Raw genomic sequence first — 21,581 nt, 5'->3', positions numbered from 1 at the left:
AATAGAAAGTATATTAACCCTGAAACCAACAAAGGTGGTAGGTACAACAATACAACTTCAAGCAGCCAAGCCCGTTGGCAACACACCAAACATTATCTGGCATAAGTGTACCCACCAACCGAACTAGCTGGCACAATTACACACACACACGCACGCACGCACGCACACACACACACGCACGCACGCACACACACACGCACGCACGCACGCACGCAAGCACACACACACATAACACAATAATATAGAGAGCTCCTTGTTGCAGGGCATAGCTTAAGGATTTCATTTAGCTCGGACAAATGTCCTTCCGTTTTGAAATCTGTCCGGACATACCCGGACATTTTCCACAACACATTGTCAGGGTGTTTCTTCTTTTTTTTAGTAGTACAGTGAAAGAGTGAAAAATATCTTCCTCTCAAGAGCGAACAACTGCACTAGCAGTCCAACCCATCGATTCAAGCGAAGTCGACACCAATGGTCGAAAGTGTGAATTGACTGTAGCAACAACGAGTTGCTACAGGCGGATCAAGTAAATAATAGTGAAGTCTACGCCTGAGACTACGGTGTACGTGTTAGTTGTACGATATGCAAGTCGCATTTGGCACGAAGCTCCGAAGAAAGCCCAACTCTGCATAAAAAGGTCGAAAGGTCGCTGCTCTTTTTTTACTTTTTGACCGGACATTATGTCCGGTGAAATTGAAAACGTCCAGTCAGTGGCCGAAATGGCCGGAAAATGTCCGATGTCCGGCCGTTAATCTATGCCCTGTTGTTGTATATTATACAACAAGGAGCTCTCCATCAACGCGCTGATGTAGCCCGTATGTACGTCAGTCGCAAGAAAGGTGGACGTGGCTTGCAGAATAATTCAAGATGTTTTCACCATGGAGAAATGCGGCGCTATGTGCTTCAGTCAGAGGATGAGCTCCTGGAGGTGGCTGGGTCAATTCTGTGGCCACATCTGAATATCCCACCGGACTTCTCACAGTTTGGGTTTCAAGAAGAACACCTCTTGACGTGGATCCAGAAATCCTTGCACTGAATGTTTGTCTGGCAAACAGACCAACTGACCAACGATAACACCTAGAGGTTGTCTGACAAAGGCTGGTCTCAAGAAGACCACAGCAAACCTGATCATTGCAGCACAAGACCAGGTCTTGAAACCCTATCTGCTCATGTCCTTGATACTGCTCATTCCCATTCATTTTCCTGCAAATTGTCCTAGAGGAGCCATCGGAGTCTGACGGCGAACGATATGCAATTTGAGCAAAATTTACCACAACATCTTCATCTGATGCATCTTCAAGTGTCGTGACCATTGGCAGGGGTGGATCTGTTCTGTCATATGATGGTGTAACTTTGGGTCACAACAATGGCAACTGAGCGCCTGTACATTCATAATGTAACAAGTATAATCATGGACTGAATGCGTGCATCCCTTTTTCACCACGCAGTTGCATATGCTGCTTGGCCTGGGTGCAAAATTGGGCTTACAATGACTGTGTTTTAGCCTCTTTCAAAGAGGTGTACCCTTTTCTTCTCCTTGGCTGTCACTTGGCAACCAAGTGCCATGATCTACGAGCTTATGACCAATGCGGGAAAGAAATTTCTCCTGGATGTCCACGAGCTAGTAAAGTTCTTGGATTTTGCGAAGTTGTTGATGCATGTCACATCTATTCATTTATGTAACAGGCTTGCAGGGGACATCTTCTGGAATAGTCTTTGTTGGGTAGATCCACCACATTCGATCGAAGCGATCAAGGACATATCTCGTCTTTTCCTAGAAGTAGATTATGCGGGGCTTCCCACTCTAACCATGTAAAGTATCTTGCTCCAGGTTGCCTACAATCGATGTACCATTGATTATTATTGCCACCTTCTACCTTCTACATCTACCTCATTTGCATCCTACAATGCAGCCTTGAAAAACAAAATGCAATCCACGATTCCTGGCAATGAATTTAGATGGTAGTTCACTTCCACGTACCACACTGGTTCTTATTGCAACTCTTTCTTCTCCGAGAATTTCTGTATCAGTACTTATGACAAGTTATGATGAAGTTATTTTAGAATTGCGATCAACAGAACGAGCTGAACCGACATTTCACAAAGGCTTTTATTGTATTCAAAAAAACGACTGGATACGAAGGCAGTGAAGAATATGGAAGAAGAAAAACTGTGACATGGAAGAAATGATGAACAAAAATCTTACTTCGAACTAGTTTTCGCACAACACTCCTCAGGAAGCTACGTTATACTCATGAAAAACATTCCAGAAAGATACAAATAAAGAAAAATGGAGTGAGAAGAAACTACATTCTCCTGAGAAGAAACACCTATGAAAATGATAATCCTAGCACTAAGGTAATAACAGGAAAAACTGCGAAAGCACTTAACCAACTTGTATGGACTACTAGTAGACTGTGACACAAGATATGACACCATGGCCAACCAGGGACAAACAAACAGAACAAGCTGCTACTAAAACAATTTCAAACGAACAATGCTGTCCTTCTGGACACACAAATTAGGCTTATGAATACGTTGACAAACAGCTTCTAACACACTCAACTGCAACTTATAACCATGACGAGCACTGCACAAAACAGAAAAAGAAGAATCAGAATAAACCTTGCAGCAATCAGGACGAGATACAAGATGCTTATACACTGATGACTTCCTACTAGAAAACACACGCTCGCACCCACTCTTACTCACACAATCATTCTCGCTCTCACACTCACCGGACTCACTGGCCGAATCCTCCTCAACGACGTCCTGCCTTGGAACAATCAGGTCCCGTCTCCTCCGGTCCCTCGTCTCACGTTCCTGTTGTGTAATCCGTTGGCTCGGTACTTCCGTACTGAAATAGGTCATGGTGTAATTAGCAGTTGTTCTTCTGGGTCTCGTTGATATTGAGGTAGGTATTGTTGTCGTCTCTGCCGGTGATGCAGCAAGCGATGATGACGCAAACATGTCTGTATGCAACACATGTGGCGTCGCCAAAGCCACATCCACCTCCGCTGGTGGAGGAAGTGACTTGGTCATGGCCACGGGGGCCAATGGTGGAATGGCCGAGTGGGACGCTAGGTCCTGTGTTGGCGGAGGTAGTGGTTGTTTACGGGGTCTTCCCCGAGTGGGGCGCTCCAGTTGTGCGCTACGTGGGATAATGTGTAAAGGAGTGTGTTACTTGATGCGTTCGCTCAGGTGCTGAGCAGTCCTACCAACACACCGGCTAGCACAATTCCGGCATTCAAAATTATAGATCACATGACTTAAATTATGGGTGGGTAGGACGTCCTTCAACACCGTGAACGAACGCATCGTTGTGTAGATGGGTATGAAGTGTACCGCATAGTAGGTTTGTTTGATGATCGAACGAACTTCACGACTCACATTGTCAGACTTCTTGCCCTTCCATGGTAAGCATAAACGGACAGGACAACGAGCAGGCCCTATCAATTCATGTTTCTGCGTGGGCGCTGTAGACAACAGTTTTGCCAACATGTCCCCTGGGTATCCGTTTTTGGTGAAAACAGAACGGAAAAATTCGAGCTCACCACTGAGTTTACAAGGTGAACAGATCCGTTTGGCACGATCCACGAGATTCTTTACTAAGTTGACTTTATAATTTGATGAACAGTACGAGTCTTAGGAAATGTATTGTCCGGTGAATGATACACCGATGTTACGCTACCAAATTCGGTTTTCTCAACAAGTACGTCGAGGAAGGATTTCCCGCATTGGTCATAAGCTCGTAGATCATGGCACTTGGTTGCCAAGTGACAGCCAAGGAGAAGAAAAGGGTACACCTCTTTGAAAGAGGCTAAAACATAGTCATTGCAAGCCTAATCTTGCACCCAGGCCTAGCAGCATATGCAACTGCCTGGTGAAAAAGGGATGCACACAGTCAGTCTATGATTGTGCTTGTTACTGTGTGTTATTTATCGGTACGGGTCGAGGAAGAACGTTATACCGAAACACACATTCCCAAAAATAGTTCCTCATATGCCAAGTGACGTGTACGTATTGCTTTTTATTGTATATCTGTGATTGGAAGATAATCTTATGCCAGCAATTGAAATTTTGCCAGTATTTGAGACCATCGTTCGCAACTGATGATACGCGTACATTTTATTTTGGTTGCCTATAGCTGAACAATATTGTCTGGGCAAATCGTAATGAATGTGTTGTCTACATCATAAATGCCACTAGTGATAGCCTTTACTGAAAACAGAACTATAATATTGGTCATGAACATGGAAATGTATGGATGTGTCAAATGACACCGTTTGGCCATTCTAGGAGTACTGAAAGTGGTGGCCGTCCTGGGGTTAAACTCGATATTGTCTGGCCACGTCTGCATCAATTACAGTCAACTTTGCTAATAGCGACTGCGGATATAATGACAATTCGCGAATAACGCCAGAATTTCCATGCCCAGAGCAAAGTCCCATCTAACTGAAATACATACAACGACACTTCGCGAATAAGGACACTTTACTGACGCCCCGCCGAGTGTCGTTATATGGAAAGTAACGACTGTATATTCTTTATTGCGCTTATAACGTGGGCATTTTTCGGGGGGGGGGGGTGAGGCAGTACCAGGCTAAAGTTGGATACTGCATTTTTCATAGTGGAATTTGCACTGGAGTATAAGCCGCACCCACTTTTTTTTGTCACGAAATACAGACTTCTACTCTGTTTTTCATGGTTCATTTGACCATTGTCGTGTAAGCGGCACTGACTTTTTTATGTGGATTATGTAGAATACGAGCTTATATTCCGGAAAAACCCTGTAGTGTGACTTTCTCATTTGCGTTCCCTTGTCTTCTCAACACAGTGGCATGGTGTGTGTGCGTGTGTGTGTGCGTGTATGTGTGTGTTTTTGTGAAAAACAGAAAGCTTCAGCTGCTAGTTCCGCCGCTGATACTGCCGCTCGAAGTTGCTGCATTGCTCACTGCAACATCTGCAATAGTTGTTTCCACTCCGCCACGGCAGCACGCGACTCCCATTCCTGTACCAACAAGTAGAGAATGAGGCAAGTTCCAGCATGCCTGTATCTGCTCTCGCTTCCAGATAAGTCTACTCCGTTAGCTGCTATATCTGTTGCTAGAGGAATGTCCAGCTGAAACAAACAGATAATGCATAGAGGTAGAGATGTATCCTCCCAAGAATTTGAAATTGGGCATGGGGAAATAGTCGGTCCTGTAGCCGACCTGGGGCCGTACCACCCTCCAGAGGTAGAGATATATCCTCCCAGGAATTTGAAATTGGGCATGGGGAAATAGTCGGTCCTGTAGCCGACCTGGGGCCGTACCACCCTCCAGGAGCTGGCTCCGGGCCTGCTATGAATTTTGAGAGAACTGCAATCTATTGAACATTTTTGCATTTTCTGCGATCTGTGCTGAGAGTCGACAGTTCATGGAAATTGGATTTACCCAACTTCAGGGCACGCAGCAAGTCGGGCACGAAAAGATTTGATTAGTTTCAAGCTAGGTACAGTGAAATGGCCGACGAAGACCGATGTCATTTCGTGTCTGGAACTGCAGTCACGTTTGGATCGCGTCGTGGCGGACAGTGAGTAGTGCTCTTGACTACCATACTACAGTGCATTTCAAAAATCTAGATGCGTGATTTCAAAAACCCGTTAGGCCAGCATCTATACCACATAAAACCTGTGATCATTTTGTGCATAAACAATCCGAAATTGGGCTTTTGTTACCTGATCACTACAACATAATATTATATGAGAGTAATTGGGGGAAGGACCTGAGGCATATTCTGAAAAGAAGTCCTCAAGAAGCTCCAGTCCAATTTGAAATATTTCAAAAATACCGTGCGTCTATATATTTTTGATATGGACTGTAGTTGGAACTCCTTGTAGTCCTCCCACCAAGAGCTTCCCAGTGTGTCCAAGATCTTCAAATTGGTGAAATACAACCAAATATATGGTGGATATTGATTGCGTATCTTCATGATTGCCACAATTGTTTACAAGTAGGAAGCAATACTATTATGTACGGTAAGCGTTAACGTTTTTTAGAACACGGAGGCTCCTTGTTATGGTAGTCGTGACTGATCGTGATATGTAAGGGTTAAGTAATATGTAAGAGAAAAGGGCCTATAAGTTATTAGTTATGGCTAATAGTACACCAAGGTAAGGCCATGGTAAAAATTATCTTTGATTCTCAAGTACGCGCACCGATTTATGGCGGCGCACCGACGATTTTTTATATTTCTATGCTATCCCTCCAGGAAATCGCGATCCCACGGATGCAAAAAATTTCGCGTTTTTCGTCCAAACCCGCGATTTTCAGGAAAATCCGTGATTTCCCACGTTTTATTGTTGTTTCCTGCACTATATCTCACTTTTTATGCACTTTTCACACAGTGCTTTCCATGAACCTGTAGGTTATTTGCACAGCACGACTCGTACTACTCCCAAGTAGATATATGATGCAACAAATTTCGTGATTTGACCCAAATCCGCAATTTTCTGTAAATAATTCCGCGAATTCCAGGCAAGATCTGCATTATTCTGCACTTTTCGTCACATTTTGTTGTTGTTTTCTGCCGCAATTTCTTGCGCAAGTTTCCGAGAGTTTTTCCGCAAATTCCCGCAGGGACAGTCTATGCATGAATATGCGCGCATGAAAACGGTCAATGCGAAAGGAATGAATCAGGGAGTAGTAAAATAACGGTCTTTTTCTACTAGGGAGGGCTAGGGTCCAGCGGATAATGCTCCGAAAATCTTCGTATAATGCTAATCATAATGCTCCAATAACTACCTGATAATGCTGATTAAAATGCTCCAACAAGGGCTATAATGCTCTTGGTTTGGAACAAAAATGGAAGAAAGGCTGCACATTGTCAAACTTCCAGGAAAGGATGCATATAGTCAACCTGCCTCTGAAGCTGCTGCAATATCTCTCACGAGCTCCACCACTTCTTAGCACTATAAGACATGATCGCGTCTCCATTGGCTGCTCTGCATTGCAACTTTGATGCAGGGCTGTGGCTGAACAGTGGGTGTATCAAATCTTTTCCCTTGCTTATCCTTGAAGTGGGATGTGAAACCATTATTGCTGGTGATCAATTAGATGCTGGAAGCTTATCATGGGAAGTGGTATTCCTGCCTGCAGACAAGCTGTCACTGCTTCCACTCTGTGAAACATGTCTTCATCTGAAACAGTTTACGCGAGGCAAGTTCCTGAGAGACGATCTCAGATCGAGATCCCTCCCATTTGCGGAAATCCTGAACACCGTGACGTGGTCAGAAGTTATTTTGCCGCTCTACACCCTCTGCTTGCGCTGTCTTCTACTCCTGAGGTTGCGTGGAGACAAATGGTTGGCCACAATACTCTTCTTTTCTGATAGCACTTGACTATAGGCCTTGCATTACAATCGTCCACGACGAACTGTACGTGCTTCACCAGGAAAGTAAAACATACGCTGCTGAGCACTCAAATCGACTTGGTGCTGCGTCCATGAGAAATTCTAGTTCTTTTCGAGCCTGCCGAGCTGGACTCGGCAAAGGCAGTTATTAATTTTGGAGTAAGCTCCTTCATGCAGTTCCAAATTGTTATCAATGGATTAGTGTTTACTTCAGTATCGCTAGACATGCTATAGCCAGAGCCTATGGCATAACACTTTCTATTAACAGGAAATTCCTCTTCCTCTGTTTGATATTCACTTCGCGTAGATCTACGTAGTCTCCTCCATCATCCCGCATGGCTCTCCATGATTTCTAAAAACATTCCTCGTAAATCATCCTTACGGATTTTGTGCACTTCGAAGCATAAACAGCCTCAGTTGCAACGTTGGGCATGCTACATCACAATCATGTACATTGCTACATAAAGACTTTATGTAGCAATGACATTACTGTATGTAGTCAGGTGAATGTAGCGCTAAAGGTGTTATGTGTGACGGTGTCTACACTCACAAAGTCATGTGCCGGTATGGCGTTGCACCTCATGCAGCCATGACTTTAGCTGATTGTTGCCAAAAACCATGGGATTTCCCGACATTATCCACTATAAAACTCTTTATGCCGCTCAAACCTCACATAATGCTCGTCTTGTTCCTTCCTAATGCTCCATAATGCTCTAATGCTCGGATAGTCTTATAATGCCGAATATAATGCCGGCATTATCCGCTGGACCCTGGGGAAGGCCCGAATATGCTTGCGCATATTTTCGCATATTTTGGTCCTTTTGACCCAAGGTCGCATAAAGTAGCATATTGTACCTAATGTAGCATATTTTGCTACAAGGAGCAAAGAATTCGCATAATTATAGGGCAGATTGCGGAAATGGATAAGGAGACTTACCACGGCATGCTCGGTCAGGGAACACTCCCAAACTTAGCCCGGAAGGAAAAATGCTCATCCATAAACGAGGCGAAAATTTGACCCGAGAAGAGAGTGTCCGCGACTCAAGGTCGCGTAAAGTAGCAAATCTAGCATATTGTACCAAATGTAGCATATTTTGCTACAAGGAGCAAAGAATCCGCATAATTATCACTGATATCAGTTCATATTTCGAGCATATTTCGAGCATACTTCGAGCATATTTTTCTGCTTTTGTGTGATTTCGAAGCATATTTTGAAGCAAGTGGCCAATATGCGAAAAGCATAATATGCGAAATAGTTGAGCATATTTGGGCCCTCCCTATTTTCTACTCCCTGGCCTGAATATATGAACATGAGACCATGTACATATGTGTGACCCTATCTTTGGGAATATAAAAAATTGTGGGAATAAAATAAAAAATCGCTCGCTCGCACCGATTTTCACAGGCTCATGACCTGAAAATCAACTTTATTCCCGTAGCTATGCAGAAGACGTTACTTCAGTAACGTCTGGCGCTAGCCAGGGTCCACACAGCTTTAATTTGGTATGTGTGTGTTTGTTTGTTTGTTTGTGTCACGCCTGGCGCTATCCCGTATCTGTCCCGTACCGTACCATCAAACACAACTGGCCACATACAGCTGGCCGCAATATTCAAATAGGGCTTTCAAACGCAAGATCATATTATATATAAACGTGAAGCAACTTGGAAGAATGGGTATGAATGCGAAGTGTACGGTGGAATGCATGTAGGGCGATAGTGCGGGTTCGAATCCCAGGATATGCCTGAAAAAAAAATAGGAGAATTGAAAAATGTATAACATCCCTATGCTTTTTTTGCCGTCATCAAGGCGGTAGACGGTGTCGTATTACCCTCGATCGTACCTGTCCCGTACCTATCCCGTACCGTACCATCAAAGACGGCTGGCCACAATGCATATTCAAATAGGGCTTTCAAATGCAAGATCATAACGTGAAGCAACTTGGAAGAATTAGTATGTATGCGAAGTGTATCGGGGGATGCTCTCTCGTTTTTTACCATGGCCTAATGAGACAATATACAAACAGATCGTTCCCCTCTTTATGTGTTTGTTTTACATACCTTTTAGCATCCCTAGTTGGCTGGTCTGTTGTCTTGCATTTTCAAGTTGTAGTTAGACCGGCTTGTCCAATGGTCTTACTAGTCTCATCATCATCATCATCATCATCACCCCGTAGTGTTCGACATTCTTTGTTGCCGAGGGACATAGCTCGTGCACATCTTTGTGGCGCATCTGTTCCCCTCATTGGAACTTTCCGCACCTGAGCCTTCCAAGTTTGAAGGTTGTTTTTTTTGCGGTGTGGATAAAAGGTGTCATGGGTATGGGTATGGGTGTGGATCAGATTGCAAATGGTGTCGCCGTACTTCTCGACTTGTTGCATTCCGGGTATGCTAGGTCCACTTTCTCTTGTTTTCCTTTTGTCTGTCTGTGACTCTTCATCTCACTGTTCTCTCTATTTCTCTCACTGTCTGTCTGTCTGTCTCTCTGTCTGTGCCTCTCTCCAGGTGAAAACAATGGATCTAGGGCTGAGCTTGTGAAGCGGCGTAAGGAAGAGAAGCCGCTGCCGCTGTTGGGTCTGATCTAGGATTTAGCTCTGCCTTTGTTGGGTCTGATCAGGGAATTAGCTCAGCCTCTGGCGGGGTTGATCAGGGAATTAGCTCTGCCTCTGGCGGAAATGATCATTTCGAGGACTCCCACGACGGGGACAGTTCCGGCGGTGGACAGGGTGCGGGAATATAACGATTTAAATAACGGTTACAATGACTTTGAGGTACGTTCCATGACAGTGTGTCTGCTGGCATCATACCTTAGAGCCCCTTCTAGTACATTGTCTGTCTTTCTCCTTTGTTGTCTCGATCATTATTTTTTTTTGTCTTTTTCTTCTCCTCTCTTTGCTATGGTCTATCAGTAGGAGGTGCATTCTGGAAATAAATAAATAAATCACGAGTCGGTCTCACGCTTAGGCTGCTGTGCCTCACACTGAGTAAGAATATCTGGGCTCCTGGCTGCAGATGCGCGGGCATGATGTGAATGTCGATGCTATGAACAAGATGAGCTCGTTGAGTTGTCGACTACATGACCTTCTCAGCGATTCTCAAAACCGCATGCAGCAACACTGGGAGAATGCTGTTCAATGGCCTACAGACTTAGTCAAGACTCTGCACCATCGAGTTTGTCACATTCTCTCACTAAGTCACCTTCAGAGTATAATGCGAGAAATTTGGACCTTTAAAACTCTGCACTTTCAGACTTGATTTTTGTGATGTGTTTTCTCCAGTGTTTTCGCCAGTGCGTGTGTGCTCCAGCAATACTTGTTCCCCAAGCTGGCATCTTCCTATTGCTGCTGTTGCTATCAAGAAGTGTGCCCTGTAAATGTTTCTTCATATTTCACTCCTCATGCTAGGGCTATATTGACTGTTTGTATTTGACTCCTTTTTAGGGATCAAAAGACATGGTTTGGGTTGTCTTGACAACAATCTAGTATTGACTTTGTTAAAAAAAAGTAAAGTTCGCACTTCCGCGTTACCACCGGCTATGCAATTTAATTGTATTGAGAAACACAACCAGCTTAGGAAGTTGTGCATGTGCCAGGCCCCAGTGACCGGCAAGGGGGCGAACCTCGCTGCCTTTGTACTAATCAATATTATTACCGTATTTCCGCAAATAAAAGGCCGTCCTCGTATACAACGCCTTCCTCGTATACAAGGCCGGGGCAGGGGGCGATTGAAAAAATAAAAGACCGTCTTCGATTAGAAGACCGGGCCTACTAAATGAGTCTTTGTTCTTGTGTTAAAAATGGTAGACCGTGCTCAAACTGTGGGAAAAAATAGAAGACCGTGGTCAAACTGTGTAGAAGAAAATGGAAGAACGGGGGTAAAACTGTGTGGCGAGAAATAGAAGACCGGGGGTCAAACTGGGTTGAAAGAATAAAAGACCGTCCTCGAATACAAGACCGTCCTCGATTATAAGGCCGGGTTAGGACGAGGTTGAAAAAATAGTAGACCGGCCTACTATTTGTGGAAATACGGTATTATAGGCTTTTCCGCGTTGGCATGGCCAAAGCAAGCTTGCAATGGCTAGCCTTCACATAGATCTATGCTGCTCCATCATGACGTGACAAAGCAATGAATGCTCGTATAATTATTATACGAACTAGGACAGAACCAAACCAAGTCAATAATAAGAAAATATAAAGCCATCAGTTGCCTCATGATCGTATGACACTCGTAGTAATACGTAAAACTCAGAGTTGTGACACCGTTTCCAGTGCTGCCAAACCGTCCGATTTTTGAAGGCTCTTCCGAAAACCGGTCCGAAAAGGGAAACGTCCGAAAAGCAGCCAAAATGTCGGAGATCATTACTTTCCTATGCAGAAGTCCTGTACTTTCACTTTTCAGCGCAAAAGTGAAGGCACAAATCACTGTACATTTGCTTCTAAAAAGGCTAGCGCTTGGCTGTGGAAGTGCAAAGTAACATGCATGCTAGAGATCAAGATGGAAAGAGAAAACATGACTCCTTCTATTCATTAGTTGATTTCTTGTGTAAAAAGATTTTTTCATTGCTAAATTTTTAATAGTTTAATTTACCTTTGATTTTTATTTCACGGATCCTCCAGAGGCAAATAGATGCCTATCGAAGGGAGTCTCCTAAGTAAGTATGGAAAATGAGAAAGTATGTTCGTAAGGGAGAAGAGGTAGAAGATACATTAGAATATAGAGTACAGAAGAAGTAAATTCAGTACTTCGGGTAGTACCTTTGAAAATTATCATGTTCAACTGTCTTCGTAATCGTCATACTCGTGACACTGACAGTGACAGTCTGTACAGAGTCAGTGTGCGACCACACTCATCATTACAAAATTCATGACAGCTCCGGGGTTACCATGGCAACGAAGCGAATTTTTTCATGGTGTTTTAGGCGATATTTTGAATTCTCTGTAAAAAAAATTGCCGAGGAGAAAAATTCGCACCATGTGCACATGTGGCCAGCCTTGGCATGGCGGTGAAGGGTGTCCGATTTTAGGCGATAATTATTTGGCAGCACTGCGTTTCCTATCTCTCTTGTGTACTATAAGAAAATAGAAACCTCGTAAAAGACCCCGGTTTCACGTCTTTCTTTTACAGTACTCGGCTTTTTCCTATGGATAGCGGCAAGGGCTGGATGAATAGCGGTACTGGCCGAGTATGAGTCACTGGAAAGTGTTTCCCGTGTGCACCCAAGCCAAAGGCAAAGAGCATGCATGCACCCAAGTAATAGTTCCAGACTGTCCAACCGTCCCGACCTCGTCTGGACAGTCCAGATTTGAGAGAAATTGTCCTGCGTCCTGCCGAGGTCCTCATCCGGACGCCTTTTGTCGTGTGTGATGCATATCACGCGAAGATTCGGCATGTTTGTTCGGAAAAAGCTCACTTTGCCGAAATATTTTTCGGACGAATTTTCTTGTAGAAGAGCGCTAGGGCGTGATTTATTCAAAGAGGTTTCTTGTCTCGGCATGGCTTCGCAGGCGTCTTCGGCGACATCAGCATCTTCAGCTACCTCTGATTGCTCCTCTCCACTGCCTGTCTACTCCCTTTCGCCTGGAGTGTCCTCACCGTCATCTGTGTGGCTGAAAACTATGGCGATACTTGGCCATAAAGGTTGGCTATTCTGAGGCGACAGGTTTGACCCTCGACTCTTTGGGCGATCAAAGTTCGTTGGAATCAGCAAGAAAAGGAGCACGGGACAGGACGTTGCTGATGCTGGAGCTCACAAAATGAAAACACATCATGTTCGACTTGCAAAACAAACGTCTTTGTCCCGCTTTTTTGTTACCTGAGACAGTTAGTTTGTAATTTGTGCAGTAGACAGGAAGTCAGGTTAGTTGTAAGATTGTTTTTAAGATTGTACTTAATAAAAGGAGCGAGTTTGTATCATAGTGCCGACACCAGCGCAAGTTTTTGCTGGGTTATGAAGTGACATAACGTGTATGGCGTGCTTTGGGTTTGGCGTGTGTGTGTGTACGCGTATGTGTGTGTGGTGTGTGTGTGTGTGTGTGTGTGCGCGTGTGTTTAGGTGCGATAATGCGGGAGTGTGGAGTGTGTGAGAACGAGAGGCTGTGTGTGTGGACTAGTGTGAGACGGTGTGTGTGTGTGGATGAGTGTGTGTGTTCATGTTTCACCATGGCATAGGCACCCAACACCTTGACTGCTTGAGATGTTGATTCTTGCACGTCAGAGTGTACTGCCTCTGGGAGGTGTTGATTATCATTATTGTCTTCACTGAATTATTCTATCTCCTCTGCTTGCCTCCATATACATGTACCTGCGTTTTTTCTAATCTCCTTATGTTGTCTGATGATTGTTGTTTTGCCATGAAACTCTGAGTTACAACAAAACAACAGCCCTATTCACTTCCTTTTGTGTACCTCTTGCGTAAGATTGTACTTGTATTCATAACCTGACCTGCCCGCCAAACCTCAAACGCAAGATACAAGCACAAGCGACAATGGGTGGCAAAACCCACACCGCCGCCGCCGCCCTGCACAAGCCGACACCAACACTAGCAGTAATCCACTGAAACGCACTATCACAAGCCAGTTCACAAAAGAGCCAGCCCGTACCAAACGCACTGACCTTCAGGGCGTGGAGCGGGTGAAGCGCACGGCTTTCTACCTTGGCAATGTAGACTTTGGATGCGATGCTGCCTCAATTGAACTGTGGTGTAAAAAGAAAGATGTCGAAGTTTTTCACTGCTCAATCTCAGAATCACGGTACTTTGGTACAGCTTATGCCCACCTGGTTGTGGGAGAGAACTGTGTAGACAAGATCCAAGGGCCTGGTTTCTGGCCTGACAAAATTAGTATCCGGAAATGGAGGTTCCACACTGACCAGGCTGAATCTGAACAATGAGTAAACCAACACCTCAACTTGACCCTAACGCAACACCCTTCTATCCTTCAACGCCCCTAGCCGCCTTTTCCGTAGCCTGCATCAATGCACGTTCCCTTAGAAACAAATCTTCTGAGCTATCTGACTTTCTCACGACCAGCTGTCCCCTTGTTGTTTGCATAACTGAAACCTGGTTGTGTCCACACATTTCCCTCTCCTTCCCAGGCTATGAATGTTTTCGAAGGGATCGACCCACCTCCGAGAATAAAATTAACACCAACGACTTCCTGGCCTATGGCGGTGTTGCTATCTTAGTAAAATCAAGTGCATTTGGTCCTATTACCCACCGTACAGACCTACATCTTCCGCAATTGGAAGCTACCTGGGTAGAGATATCGCCATCCACTGGAACCTCTGCTTGCCCCACGCGCCAGCAGCCCATCCAAATTGCGGCTGTCTACCGCCCACCGTCCACCGACCCGTCGGTGATAGATAACTTTTACGCCTCATTTCAAAGCTGCTTGACTAAAATACGGACCCCTGGCTCGCCAGTCCTCATCATGGGAGATTTCAATGCTGAATGTTCCACCTGGTATGGAACAACAACAGACACTGCGGGCCACCACCTTTCATGTCTTCTTGACATGTTTGCCTTGCAGCAACACGTCACATTCTCGACCCACCGCTCCCACAAAGGCAATGAGGCTGCTCTGGATTTGATGATCACTGACACTGCAGCCAGCATCTGCGATCCGCGCCCCCCAGCCCCTCTCGGTCAGTCGGACCACTCAATTGTTCTCGGCCGTTTGTGCATCCCGACATGTACCGCATCACCACCTGCACCCAACACTACACTGCCCTCCCATTCCTTCCAGATACCTGACTTCAGTCAGTTTGACATCTCCTCCATTCTTCCCACTCACCTAGTTGCTCTAAATGAATCCATTGCTAATTTGAACTGGCATGCTGCTCTCCAGTTGAAGCTTGGAGATCCAAACCGTACTGCTCCAGCATTTTATGACATCCTTCATGGTCTATGCTCCGCTTTCCTACCTACCCGGTCGCGCTCTTCAGCCCCTAGACGACGTACGCCAAGTCCCCCGTGGCTGACACGTGCTGTTAAAGCTCAGCTGAAGAGGAAGCGAGACTCGTACAGCTTGTATCGCAAGTATCCTACCCCTAGCAATCACAAGCATTACAAGTGCGAACGTAACAGAGCACGAATCCTATCTAGAGAGGCTCACCGCCAGTATGTGTCCTCCATTAGCACTAACCCCTCATCCATTATTGCATCCACCCCTAGTTTGTTCAAGTTTGTTAAGCAGCTCCGTTCGCCGACCCCTGTTGGAAACCCTATCATCACTGAACTCCATGAAAATAACACAGTACACAACGACCCTACCCAGATTGCCAATGCTCTGAATCGCCAATTCATCAGCTTTGTGGAACGCCGGATGATCCTGCATGGTCTCTCCCTGGTATTCCACACCACGGGCTCCCAGCACTACCCTCTTTTAGCACTACTCCCACCGCCATTGCCCAACACATCCGTCGCCTAAAGCCCAAGAAGGCGGCAGGTGCAGATGGCATATCCCATGAACTCCTAAAAGCCCTGTCTCCTAGTATAGCTATCCCTCTCAGCCTAGTTTTCAACCAGTCCTTCGCCACCGGAATCTTCCCTGATGTCTGGAAGGCAGCTGTGGTTGTGCCTATTTACAAGAATAAAGGCAGTAAACTGTCTGCATCCAATTACCGGCCGATTTCACTCCTTTCCACCATTTCAAAGCTCTGTGAACGTGTGGCATTTGGCCACTTATACCAACATGTGAACCCGGTCCTTGACCCGTCACAGTCTGGATTTCGGCGAGGCGATTCAACCGCCTGGCAGTTGCTGAGGCTTGTGCAGAAGCTATAATATGAATGCAAGGATCAGAAGCAATTTAGCCTCCTATGTTTTTTCGACCTTAGCAAAGCATTTGACACTGTCTGGACAAGGGGTCTCCTCCATAAGTTAGCAGCGTTTGGCGTAGCCGGGACGTGTCTGCAGTGGCTCACCAGCTATCTCACTGAACGTCGACAGAGTGTCCGAATTGGACATGCCCTATCCGCCCCTCTAACAGTCCACTCTGGAGTGCCCCAGGGCTCTATCTTGGGGCCTCTATTGTTCATCGTATACGTTAATGATTTGGCAGGTTTGGATCATACCTCACTCTACGCGGACGATACAGCGCTCCATATAACCGAGCCAGGCTTATTGCAAGCCTGCGACTCGCTACAGTATCACATTAATCAAGTTGTGCGCTGGATGTCGAAGTGGAAACTCCGCCCCAATGTGTCGAAAACGGCAATCCTTTGTATCCCCCCACGACCCTCCAGTGACCTCACCCTCTTTACGACTCGGCTTTTTACTTTCCCTGATGATCCCATTGCTATCAATATTGTTAAAAATCACAAACACCTTGGTATATTTCTTGATGAACACTTGTCCTGGGATTCGCACGTAACCTATATTGAAAAGCGAGTTTGCTCCGCGATAGGCTGCATTTCTCCTCACATCTTCCATCTACACCATGGTTGTCGAATACAAATTTATCACTCTTATGTTCTTCCTTTGTTTGATTACTGCTCTCTCGTTTGGTCCTCCGGTCTATCCTCCGCTCTTATGCATCGGTTAGAAGTCACCCACCGTAAATTACTTCGATTAATATTTCGCATGCCCCCTCTGACCTCCTCTCAGACGCTATACATTTTGGCTTCCTCTTCCCCTCTCTCAGAACGCTTTCTCCACTCGGCATGCAAATTCATTCACCGCATTAAGCTTCAACTTGCTCCTCCTCATGCACTTGCGCATTTAAGCTGGTTCAATAATAGCTCGCGTACTAGATGTTCTCTCCATTTCCCACTTGCCAGGTCATCGATCCTTTTAAAATCCCCTCTGTTCAAGTCCTATTCTCATTGGTCTCGGCTTCCGCAGGAGGTAAAGTCTCATGACACCTTCGCTGCATTTTGTTACATTCTGCCCGCGCCTAAGTCGAATTGAATTGAATTCGTTGTTTTCCATTGCTAGCCTAATCTTCATACTGCTCTCTCCAGGTTCCTATAGTACTCCTTTTGTTTTGTTTTCTTTTCTCTTTTTCTTCTCCTTCTTTTTCTCAGTTGTCCCCACCATGGCTGGTTAAAATCGCCCGCATCACATGCTTATTGGCACTATGTCATCGTGATTGTGAAATAATAAAATAATAATAATAATACATCTGATTGCTCCTCTCCACTGCCTGTCTACTCCCTTTCGCCTGGAGTGTCCTCACCGTCATCTGTGTGGCTGAAAACTATGGCGATACTTGGCCATAAAGGTTGGCTATTCTGAGGCGACAGGTTTGACCCTCGACTCTTTGGGCGATTAAAGTTCGTTGGAATCAGCAAGAAAAGGAGCACGGGACAGGACGTTGCTGATGCTGGAGCTCACAAAATGAAAACACATCATGTTCGACTTGCAAAACAAACGTTTTTGTCCCGCTTTTTTGTTACCTGAGACAGTTAGTTTGTAATTTGTGCAGTAGACAGGAAGTCAGGTTAGTTGTAAGATTGTTTTTAAGATTGTACTTAATAAAAGGAGCGAGTTTGTATCATAGTGCCGACACCAGCGCAAGTTTTTGCTGGGTTATGAAGTGACATAACGTGTATGGCGTGCTATGGGTTTGGCGTGTGTGTGTGTGTGTGTACGCGTATGTGTGTGTGGTGTGTGTGTGTGTGTGTGTGTGTGTGCGCGCGCGCGTGTGTTTAGGTGCGATAATGCGGGAGTGTGGAGTGTGTGAGAACGAGAGGCTGTGTGTGTGGACTAGTGTGAGACGGTGTGTGTGTGTGGATGAGTGTGTGTGTTCATGTTTCACCATGGCATAGGCACCCAACACCTTGACTGCTTGAGATGTTGATTCTTGCACGTCAGAGCGTACTGCCTCTGGGAGGTGTTGATTATCATTATTGTCTTCACTGAATTATTCTATCTCCTCTACTTGCCTCCATATACATGTACCTGCGTTTTTTCTAATCTCCTTATGTTGTCTGATGATTGTTGTTTTGCCATGAAACTCTGAGTTACAACAAAACAACAGCCCTATTCACTTCCTTTTGTGTACCTCTTGCGTAAGATTGTACTTGTATTCATAATGCAATATAATTACTACAGTAATAATATAATGACTACAGTAATAGTATAATGACTACAGTAATAATATAATGACTACAGTCCACTTACAGTGTTCTAGCCAGGGAAGAATAGGGCTTGAAAGTGCTACGTCACAGCATAGCAACAATTTCAAAAATTCAAAAATTGGATCCACCTGGATCCAGTTTTTGTATGGATCCAAGCACATTTCAAGCGGTCTTACTCTCAGCAAGGTGATGTAACCAGTGAAACTGACTGATTTGGCTACTGGGGGCGGGGTTACAACTGGTGGCGAAATAAAAGTCACACCTGCATGCGACATGAGTGGGTTGCTATGCACCCACATACTTAGGCAATAGCAAAGTCACACCTTAGTGGATCCAAAAATAGAAATCTGATGTCAACTTACTACTCCCTGGCCGTTTTGACGTCATCACTTTCAAGCCCTATAGTAGGGGGTGGGCAAGGGGAACAGTTACCCTGTAACATACCGTTATCGCGTGATTAGTGACCCTGGGGCACTATTTTTTCAATGTCCGTCACAGATGAGGCAGTATTCAAGAGAGGGCACTATTCAAGAGAGGGCACTATTTTTTCATTGCTGGTACATTTGCGCCATCCAGCATAAAGCAAAGAAAAACAGAGCCTAACGTGTACTGTAAACGCTCACGACTCCACAGAAACGGGAACAAGACCTGCGATTTTGTTCCTGAAAACACCAGTGCAAAGCAATGGCCAAGAACATTAGCAAAAGAACACCAAACTTGCACACGGGCTTGGTTACAAGACCGGGGGGGGGGCACTATTCAAGAGAGGGATTTATTTTTCACTGGCCTTTAGAGACTAGGGCACTATTGGAGATAGGGCACTATTCAAGAGAGGGCTCTAATCGCGCGAGTAAGGTATTTCTTTTTTCCATTTCCCCAAAACTGTCTTGCCGCACAAAATGCAACGTAGATCTACGGACTCTCGATCTCCCTACCCTGGCCTAGGCCCTAGACAAGTCACTTGAAGTGCGCCTTCAATACAATACACCATGGTCATCTGGGATCTAAATTTCCAAAATGTTCGCCTCAGCCACCCCTTCCACACGAGTAAATAATAAAATTTAATATTGCACTATTATTATTATGGCTGACCGGTCCGCGTACCACACTACCAGGGAGTCATTATTATTATTAGACACAATCTCATAGCATGTGACAAGCATAGCTAATGCCGGGAGAGAATCCCCTGAGACAAGGGCGTTGAGCCAGCCACGGCAATAGTAAGCTAGGAAAACAAAGCAAATATGAATTAAAGCAGAAAATGAATGGAAAATTACAAAGAAAAACGATTAACGGAAGTGAGCACTATCAAAATTCGTGCATCACCCAGGTATTCGAGAATGTTCTTCGATGATAATTATTGCGTCTAGTTCAGTTGTGATAGTAGATCTTTAAACTGACCAATAGAAGAACAAGTTTTCAGACCGTATGGTAATGATAACCAATGAGAGTAGCCGGAAAACAAAGGGGACTTTAGATACTGGGCTGACTTAACAAGAGGCAGGGTGAGCGCGTTACGGGTTGAGCTTGTCGAAAACCAATTGTACTTCATCATGTGTGAAGGGGTTTTATGAAGAAATATCTTATGAACCAGTGTACAGAGATGGTGCTTATGACGAACGGAGAGAGGAGAAGTGTGTGCAAGTCGATAAAGGGCATCCGAAGGAAAACATCGATCCTTGTTGTAAAGAATTTTAAGTATAAATCTATGGTGGACTTCTAATTGGCTCAGAGTTGTGTCAGAAAGGCCACACCAAGCGGTATCGCAATAGTCGAATAAAGGGAGAATATAGCACTGATAAAATAATAGTTTACACTGGATGGGCAAATGAGTGCAATGTGGTTGTAGTACCCCTAAGGCTGAACTGGTTCGCTTGCATACACAGTTGACATGTGCAGCCCAAGAGAGTTTGCAGTCAAGCATCACACCTAGATGTTTGTGCTGAGTAACAACACGGATAGGCATAGTCGAGTCAGGGAAGAATAATGGTTGATAAGGAGGGGATGAAGAAATATACATGGCTTCTGTCTTGTCTAAATTGGGCTGGAGTTTCCACGTTTGCATCCACATGACAGTGCTGTTGATGCGATGCTGCATGGTAAGGAGTAATTGTGCAGGGGAGGAATCAGAACAGATAAGGCCAGTCATCTATACCATACAACTCCCTGCTTCCGACGCCCCTGCAGTACTGGACAGTCTGTACTGTCCAAGTAGGTTCTCGCGTTTTGCTTGGAAATGTGATGCCAGGCTTCGCGCTAAGCAGGCCACTACTACTAGTACTAGTACTGGTACTAGTACTAGTAGTCTACTAGCAACAACACTACTACTAGTAGTAGTACTAGTACTTCAGTACTAGTATCTGCCTAGTAGATCTACTGGCACTACAGACTACAAGACTTAGTGTCTTTCTATGTGACCATGGTGACTAGCTACATGTACATGCAAGTTTTGTGAGGTTTTGCATTCCGAATTTCGGTTCGGCGCTTTTCGGGCATTTGTCGAACATCAAAATGTGGAATTTTCGCACCAACGTTTGTTTTGCAAGTCGAAAATGATGTGTTTTCATTTCGTGAGCCCCAGCATCAGCAACGTTCTGTCCCGTGCTCCTTTTCTTGCTGATTCCGACGAATTTTGATCGCCCAAAGAGTCGAGGGCCAAACCTGCCTCCTCAGTCGCCTCAGAAAAACCAACTCCATGGCCAAGTCAAATTTTATGCGTATCGCCATAGTCTTTTCAGCCACACAGATGACGGTGAGGACACTCCAGGCGAAAGAGAGTAGACAGGCAGTGGAGAGGAGCAATCAGAGGTAGCTGACGATGCTGATGTCGCCAAAGACGCCTGCGAAGCCATGCCGAGATAAGAAACATCTTTGAATAAATCACGCGCTAGCGCTCTTCTGGTTGATAAATATGGTGGTAAAGACACACCTGGCAATATGGCGGTAAACACACGCCTGCCCACAAACGCTCTCTAGGCTGCAAAGTTCTGGCACAGAGCTTTCCTTCTCACCACCACCACCATCAGTTCGCGCCTGGCGCCTGGTCGATGCATGGCTGGCGGTATCCGGCATAGCAGGCTGTTACATCAAGTAGCGCATGACACAGCAACGAC

The 21,581-nt window shown here is 45.2% G+C and overlaps 1 protein-coding gene across 6 annotated transcripts in view; it reads left to right on the top strand.

Moving 5' to 3' along the window:
• LOC135814805 (uncharacterized) overlaps positions 1–21,581 on the top strand; it is a 129,565-nt gene that overhangs the window by 43,059 nt on the left and 64,925 nt on the right. For 3 of the 6 annotated variants that reach the window (XM_065328029.1, XM_065328036.1, XM_065328022.1), the window contains exons 13-14: positions 4,896–5,035; positions 9,895–10,923. The exons of the other annotated variants lie outside the window; for them this stretch is intronic. In XM_065328029.1, the coding sequence (XP_065184101.1) occupies positions 4,896–5,027 (132 nt within the window). In that variant the 3' untranslated portion in view covers positions 5,028–5,035; positions 9,895–10,923. Of the gene's footprint in view, positions 1–4,895; positions 5,036–9,894; positions 10,924–21,581 lie in introns of those variants that run through there. 6 annotated transcript variants of the gene reach the window in all.

This window comes from Sycon ciliatum, chromosome 1 (genome assembly GCF_964019385.1).
Source record: "Sycon ciliatum chromosome 1, ocSycCili1.1, whole genome shotgun sequence".
NCBI lineage: Eukaryota > Metazoa > Porifera > Calcarea > Leucosolenida > Sycettidae > Sycon > Sycon ciliatum.
This window is presented reverse-complemented; position numbering and strand designations above follow the sequence as displayed.